Source organism: Rhinopithecus bieti, unplaced genomic scaffold (genome assembly GCF_001698545.2).
Source record: "Rhinopithecus bieti isolate Rb0 unplaced genomic scaffold, ASM169854v2 scaffold_9899, whole genome shotgun sequence".
Classification (NCBI taxonomy): domain Eukaryota; kingdom Metazoa; phylum Chordata; class Mammalia; order Primates; family Cercopithecidae; genus Rhinopithecus; species Rhinopithecus bieti.
Window position 1 is genome coordinate 519,349 of NW_016806979.1, and position 7,714 is coordinate 527,062.

The 7,714-nt window shown below is 49.4% G+C and overlaps 1 protein-coding gene across 2 annotated transcripts in view; it reads right to left on the minus strand.

Annotated features, from left to right (window-relative positions):
• NARF (nuclear prelamin A recognition factor) overlaps nt 1-1,491 on the minus strand; it is a 33,777-nt gene extending 32,286 nt beyond the window's left edge. The window contains exon 1 of one of the 2 annotated variants that reach the window (XM_017879167.1): nt 1,185-1,491. In XM_017879167.1, coding sequence (XP_017734656.1) covers nt 1,185-1,451 — 267 coding nt within the window. In that variant the 5' untranslated portion in view covers nt 1,452-1,491. Of the gene's footprint in view, nt 1-862; nt 1,151-1,184 lie in introns of those variants that run through there. The other variant, XM_017879168.1, reaches the window with a different exon arrangement.
• Between the last annotated feature and the right edge of the window lie 6,223 nt (nt 1,492-7,714).

The following is a 7,714-nucleotide window of genomic DNA, read 5'->3' on the forward strand; positions in this document are numbered from 1 at the left end:
GGGTTTCACCATGTTGGCCAGGCTGGTCTCGAACTCCTGACCTCACGTGATCCACCCAACGAGGCCTCCCCTCCCAAGATGTTGGGATAACAGGCTTGAGCCACCGCGCCTGGCCTATCCTTTCTAGTGAAACAAAAGCACACGTACTTAAGATCACACACACATCTCTATTGTCTGCAATAATAAAAAAGCAGAAGCAACAGTAGCCTCCCCTGTATAGGTGAATTCGCCTGGACACAGGTGTACTTAGAATACGACGCAGTCACCACCGGGGATGAACGACCCATTGAAAGCTCGGAAGCCTCCTGCCACGGTGTCACCCACAGAAGAGCCAGCCACAGAGCAGCATCCACGGGAGCCCATTTCGGAAAAAACAGCTATAAAACCCTCCTGTGTGCGCTGCGCGGTGGTTGCCACGGCCTGGAGACAAGCGCGGAAGGCGCCGGTCAGCAGCCGTCACCCGCTTCCGCCCCTGCACCGGCTGCTCGGTGACCCTCAGCGGGACACGTTCGAAAACGCCTAAAAACCCCTCGAAACGCTTCTGATCATTCCCGCCACGACCGGTGTTTACTCGGACTGTGCTGCGCGGCACGAGAGGGTCGGTCTCCGTTCGTTTCCGCGCTTCGCGGGCGTGGGAAAGATGGACAAGTTTAGGGAGAACCGCTAAGACCGAGCCCGCCCCACAGCGCAGCGGACCCCGCGCCGGCCGCCTCCACGCCGGGCGGGCCCAGGGTGCTGAGGCCGGGGGCGCCTTGAAGAGCCCTGAGGCGAGCAAGCGGCGGGCCCGGGCCGCCAACCTGGGCCACCCAGAGCCCCACAGGACAGGCACCAGGCGCGCGCCTCCCGGGCCCGCGGCGCTCACCTTGCGCGTGCAGTGCTCACACTTCATCTGGAGCGCTGCGGGCGGGAGGCCGGGCGCCTCAGCCTGAGGGAAGCACCGGGAGACTGGGACACCGCCGCCCGCCGCCCGCGGCCCTTTGTTGTCTTGCCCCGATGCGGCCTCACCCCCAACGGCCGCACTCGGCCAATGAGAGCACCGGGAGAGGACAAGCCGCACCCCTGGGCCAATAGGATTCCCCACCCCTACGGCTTTGTCTAGGCCAATGACAGTGTCGAGAAGGGGCGGGCCAGGCCCCAGAGCCAATCGGAGCGCGCGGGGCGGAGCGCAGCTTCACTCCACGTACGGCGCCGCGGGACCGGGTTCTTGCGCCGGTTTCCACTTCTCGCAGGTCCGGCGGCGGTGGCGGCGGCCAAGGGGCGTTCACCAGGGAGTCGGTGAGCGCGCGGACTGTCCTGAGGCCAAGCCGTGGCCGTTCCAGGGTGCTCGGTCCGGTGGTCACGGGGCCTGGAGGCCGCGGCCGGGCTCGCTCAGCCAGCTTGGCGTCGGACACTCGCCTTACTCGTGGCTCTCGACGGGGCGAGCCGGGGACACAGCCCTCGTCCGCCGCCATTGCCGCTTCACCTCGTGTCACGTAGGCCCGGCCGAGTAGCAGCGCGCATGCGCGGCCTGCCTGGCAGTAACACGTGACGGACCCGGAAGCACGAGGGCAGATGCTAAATGATGGCCTTTTGACATTTGCGTGCGTTCACTGTGGATAATTTTACCAAGTACGTTGGTTTGGGCCCTTACAGTTTACAAAGTAAAGAATAACACTTACTCCTCCAAGAAATTGATTTCAGCTAAGCAAAACGGCTTAATGGTAGTGTTGGACTCCTGCTAATTATAAACATTTTATGAAATCAGTGTATGTGTATTACAGAAATCAGAAATGAGAAATAAGAACATGTCTGGAAGAGTGTGACATAAGAAAAATAACTTGTAGGCATATTTAACAGACACCAACAGTTCTCAGGATTCCCCATGTTAGAGCCTTTCTTCCTGTCCTCTGAGAAGTGAAAGTGAAATCCAAAGACCCCCAACTGGCTGCTCGAACCCCCTACGGGCTAAGGAGATCCCAGAGTTACCTTGAAGATAGTTGTCACCCATGACAGATGGGAGGTGAGACACCTGTTATTACGGCTGCCTTGGCTAACTACCATTAGGTTTTCTTTGCTAAGAGCTTGATGGAAACCAGCTTTTTCTAAAGACTACACCGCTGATAACCCTCCCATTTGCAGTTTCAGCACAATTGACCAGTATTCTTTACTGATAAGAGATCACTAATCATGGAGTGGTTCTGGCCAGATGACATGACCCTCATGGGGGCCTGAAGCTTCCCTGTGGTTGTATATGTTTCTCTCTTCAAAAATATTCATGACTCCTCCTGTAGCTTGCTAAATATGTATATTTACACACTACTCTGCAAAGATTCCTGTTCCCTTTGCCCCTCCCTGGAAGTGTCCGTTTCTGGCTTCTGGCCAGAGGCAGTGCTTCCCTGCCTGTCAGAATGGCCACCCTGCAGGCTGAAATCTTTTATGAGAAATAAAGCTCTCCTTTCCAAATGTACGAATCTCATCATTCTTCAGCTTGTCATTGACCGTCGGGTTCTTCCTGCCCACTGCACAGACAAAAAGTCAATTTATCAAGATTGCAGCATGACAGGAAAAGAATTTAATTGACACCTGGCAGGTCACACAGGAGACAGAGTTATTACTCAAATCAGTCTCTCCAAAGGCTCAGCGGTTAGGGTTTTTTTATGGACAATTTGGTGGGCAGGGGACTAGGGAATGGGTGCTGCTGATTGACTGGGGATGAAATCATAAGGGTGTGTGGAAAACGGTCCTCAAGCACTGAGTCTGCCTCAGGGTGGGGCCACAGGAACCAGTTGAGTCCTGAGTCACAGGTTGGGGTGGGTTCACTCTGAAAAACATCTCAAAAAGCCAATCTTAGGTTCTGCAATACTGATACTATCTATAGGTGCAATTCGGGAAGTTGCAAATCTTGTGACCTCTGACTACATGAATCCTGAGCAGTAAGGGATTGTAGAAACCAGGCCTACATTTTAGCAGAGTTCAGGCCCCTCCCACAATCCTAAACTTGTGGCCTTTCATTAGCTTTACAAAGGCAGTTTCAGCCCCAGAAGAGGGAGGTGATAGTTTTAGGAAGGGACTATTATCATCCTTGCTTCAAGGTTAAACCATAAATTCCTCCCAAAGCTCCTGAAATTAGCTTGGCTTATGCCCAGGAATAACCACGGACAGCCTGGATGTCAGAAGGAAGATGGAATTAACTATGTGAAATTTCTCTTTTTTTTTTTTGAGACAGGGTCTCACTCTGTCACTCAGGCTGGAGAGCAGTGGTGTGATCACAGCTCACTGCAGCCTCAACCTCTTTGGCTCAAGTAATGCTTCCACCTCAGCCCTGCCGGGTAGCTGGGACTACAGCTCGCACCACCATGCATGGCTGAGTTTTAAGCTTTTTGTAGATACAGGGTCTCCCCATGTTGCCCAGGCTGTTCTTGAATTCCTGGGCCCGAGTGATCCACCTCAGCCTCCCAAAGTGCTGGGATTACAGGTGTGAGCCACTGCACCCAACCTCTCTCACTGCCTTAATCTCTGCAAAGGTAGTTTCAAGTTGACACTTCAACGTTGAGGCCGGGCACAGTGGGTCATGCCTGTAATCCCAGCACTTTGGGAGACCGAGACAGGCGCGTCAGTTGAGGTCAGGAGTTTGACACCAGTCTGGCCAACATGGTGAAACCTTGTCTCTACTAAAAATAAAAAAAATTGACGGCACGGTGGCTCACGCCTGTAAGCCCAGCACTTTGGGAGGCCGAGACGGGCGGATCACAAGGTCAAGAGATCGAGACCATCCTGGCTAACATGGTGAAACCTTGTCTCTACTAGACTCCATCTCAAAAAAAAATTAGCCAGGCATGGTTGTGTGTGCCTGTAATCGCAGCTACTTGGGAGGCTTAGGCAGGAGAATTGCTTAGAACCCAGGAGGTGGAGGGTTGCCAGTGGAGCCAAAGATTGCGCCACTGGACTCGCAGCCTGGTGAGCAGAGTAGACTTCATCTTAAAAAAAAAAAAAAAAAAAAAAAATTCTTATTTATAGTTTTCAGTTGGTAGATTTTACCAAATGCATCAAGTGAAATCAGGAAAGTCTTAAACCCTCTAAAGATTACTCAAATTCATGTCAACATCTCTCAGAAAACATCTCCCCTCAACTTCAGCTTAAACAAAAGGATAATTTTAGGTTGTCATTTGTATAGTTTTTTCGTTAATGTTTCAAAAACGTAACTAGCCAGGTGTGGTGGCTCATGCCCGTAATTCCAGCACTTTGGGAGGCTGAGGTGGGTGAATCACCTGAGGTCAGGTGTTTGAGACCAGCCTGGCCAACATGGTGAAACCCCATCTCTACTAAAAATACAAAAATTAGCTGCGTGCGGTGGTGGGTGCCTGTAATCCCAGCTACTTGGGAGGCTGACGCAGGAGAATCAGTTGAATCTGGGAGGCGGAGGTTGCAGTGAGCCAAGACCATGCCATTGCACTCCAGCCTGGGCAACAAGAGCAAAACTCCATCTCTAAAATACAAATAAATAAATAAATAAATAATAAAAATAAAAACATAGCTGTAATATGGTTGAAAGAACAAATTATGGCCTGGTGTGGTGGCTCATGCCTGTAAACCCAGCACTTTGGGAGGCCAAGGTGGGAGGATTGCCTGAGCTTAGGAGTTCGTGACCAGCCTGGACAACATGGTGAAAACCCATCTCTAATAAAATACAAAAAATTAGCTGGGTGTGGTGGCGTGCACCTGTAGTCCCAGCTACTCAGGAGACTGAGGCAGAATCGCTTAAACCTGGGAGGCAGAGGTTGCAGTGAGCTGAGATCGCACCACTGCACTCCAGCCTGGGCAACAGGGCAAGACTCTGTCTCAAAAAAAAAATTAAAAAATAAAAAGAACAAATTACAATCACCTAATTTTTTTTAAATCAAATAGCCAATGTCCAGTTTTCCCCATTTTCTCATAATTTTTTTTTACAGTTTGTTTAAATCAGTATCTACATAAGGTCTAGTATGTTCTATTAGTCTATATTACAATTGATTCATATGTTTCTTAAGTCTCTTTTTCTATGAACTTACGGAAGACATTGAAAATCTCTCTTTAAAATAAAACTTGATTTTGACATAACTTGAGGCCTACTTAGAAGTGGCAGAGTTCAAGCTGGGCACAATGGCTCATGCCTGTAATCCCAGCACTTTGGGTGGCCAAGGCAGGCGGATCATCTGAAGTCAGACATTCGAGACCAGCATGGCCAGCATGGCAAAAGCCTGTCTCTACTAAAAATAAAAAAATTAGCTGGACGTGGTGATGCGTGCCTATAGTCCCAGCTACTTGGGAGGCTGCGGCAGGAGAATTGCTTGAACCCGGGAGGAGGAGGCTGCAGTGAGCTGAGATGGTGTCACTGCACTCCAGCCTGGGCAACAGAGTAAGACTTTGTCCCAGAAAAAAAAAAAAAAAGTTGCAGAGTTCCTGATTTTAAAGTTGTTGTCATTTTTTAAATTTGTAGGTTCTATCCACATCCTTCTCTCCTTCTCCTTGTATACATTATTTAAAAGTCAGGTCATTTGCCTGTAGGATTTCCCATGCTGACAAAAAGAGGCAAATTGTAAAATATTTTAAGAGATTCTGAGCCAAATATGAGTGACCAATGGCCAGCGACATAGCCCTTAGGAGATCCTAAGAAAATGTACATGGTTAGGTTACAGTTTGGCTTTATACATTTTCAGAAGATGTAAGACATTAGTCAATACATGTAGATGTACATTGGTTCGGTTCAGAAAGGTGGTGCAACTTGAAGTGGGGGGACTTCCAGGTCATAGGTAGATTCAAAGACTTTCTGACTGGCAATTGGTTGAAAAGGTTAAGTTATGTCTAAAGACCTAGAATCAACAGAAGGGAGTTTCTAGGTTAAGATAGGGGCTTGTGGAGACCAAGATTTCCACTAAGCAGAGGAAGCCTCCAGGTAGCAGGCTTCAGAGAGCATAGATTGTAAGTGCTTCTTATCAGAGTTCTCTCCTGAAGCAGGAAAAAGACCTGGAAAGGAACAGGGATTCTCTACAGAATGTAGACTTTCCTCACAAGGGACAGCTTTGCAGGGCTATTTCAAAATACCTTGAAGAAATTTAATGTAGGGTAAAGTACTTCGATTTCTTCCAGGGCCTCCTATCTGTCATGTAATCCTATACCAGAGTCAGGCTGGAATTTGGTGTCATTGCTACAGAGTCTACTTTGTCAGCCTCAAGATCTGTTTTGTTGTTGTTGTTGTTGTTGTTTGTTTTTTTTGTTTTGAGACAGAGTCTCCCTCTGTCGCCCAGGCTAGAGTGCAGTGGCACCATCTTGGCTCTGCAAGCTCTGCCTCTTGGGTTCACACCATTATCCTGCCTCAGCCTCCCAAGTAGCTGGGACTACAGGTGCCCGCCACCATGCCCGGCTAAATTTTTTGGGTTTTTTTTAGTAGAGACGGGGTTTCACCGTGTTAGCCAGGATGGTGTCGTTCTCCTGACCTTGTGATCCGCCCGCCTTGGCCTCCCAAAGTGCTGGGATTACAGGCGTGAGCCACCGCACCCAGCCGGCTCAAGATCTGTTTTAATGTGAATGCTGGTCAGCTGTCTGCCTGAATTCCAAAAGGGAGGAGGGAGTAAGGTATGTCTGTCTCTCCCTTCCCATCACTACCTTAACTAGTTTTTCAGGATAACTTTGGAATGCTCTTGGCCAAGAGGGGTCCATTCAGATGGTTGAGGGTTTGAATTTTATTTTTGTTTTACACCTGCAATTGCTGACTTGTATCCTTGTAGAATCCTTTAGTACAGTCTTGTCTTCCAAATTTCCAGTAATTCACTCTAGAAGCTTGTTCACTTTCAGCTTAAATTTTTTCTGGCAAGACTACTTCATAGATGGTGTTGTGTACTTCCAGTATCTGACCTTTTTGCGATGTTAATTAGCAGTCATTGATGACATTGCCTAGGTCCGTTAATTCATAAGGTGATGTGCTAATCCTACTGTTTCTTCTTCATTTATTAGCGGGAAAACTTCTATAATGAGACATTCTTCTCATGCAGTATTTGGTTACTCTGCTGTAAATTTCATAAAGGCAGGACAAATGCTTGATGCTTTCCTTTTATTAACCAGGCCACAAACTGGGGAGAGCTTGCCAGCATTCTCCAAAAGTGAACACAGTTAAAAAATACATTATTATGAATTACAGCCTGGAGCACCTGAGGATTTTCAATTCATTGGAATTACTGTCCTTTTTTTCTTTATTTTTTTTTTGAGACGGAGTCTCGCTCTGTCGCCCAGGCTGGAGTGCAGTGGAATTACTGTTCTTATTCATGCTCAAATCGTCTTCTTTTTTGGCAATGAGAACCGCTTCAGTTAGGCTTCTATGTTGGGAAGACGCTCATAGGCTTTGGTAAGTTCTTTGCTTTTGGATACGTTTCCCCGCACGTTTCTCTTTTCCAAGAAAACTGGTTCCTTTAGCAGGAACCACCCGACTCCTCCTGTGGCTCCGCCCGGGTCCCGGAAGTCCGTGCAGACCCGCCCGCGATCCCGGAAATCCGCTCGGCTCCGCCCCATCCAGGAAATGCTTGCGGCCCCTCCCACCCCGGAAGTCCGTGCAGACCCGCCCGCGATCCCGGAAATCCGCTCGGCTCCGCCCCATCCAGGAAATGCTTGCGGCCCCCCCACCCCGGAAGTCCGCGCCGTCCCGCCCCCGGAAGTCGGCTCCGCTCCGCTCCAATCCCGGAAGTTCGCGCGGCCCCGCCCCCGT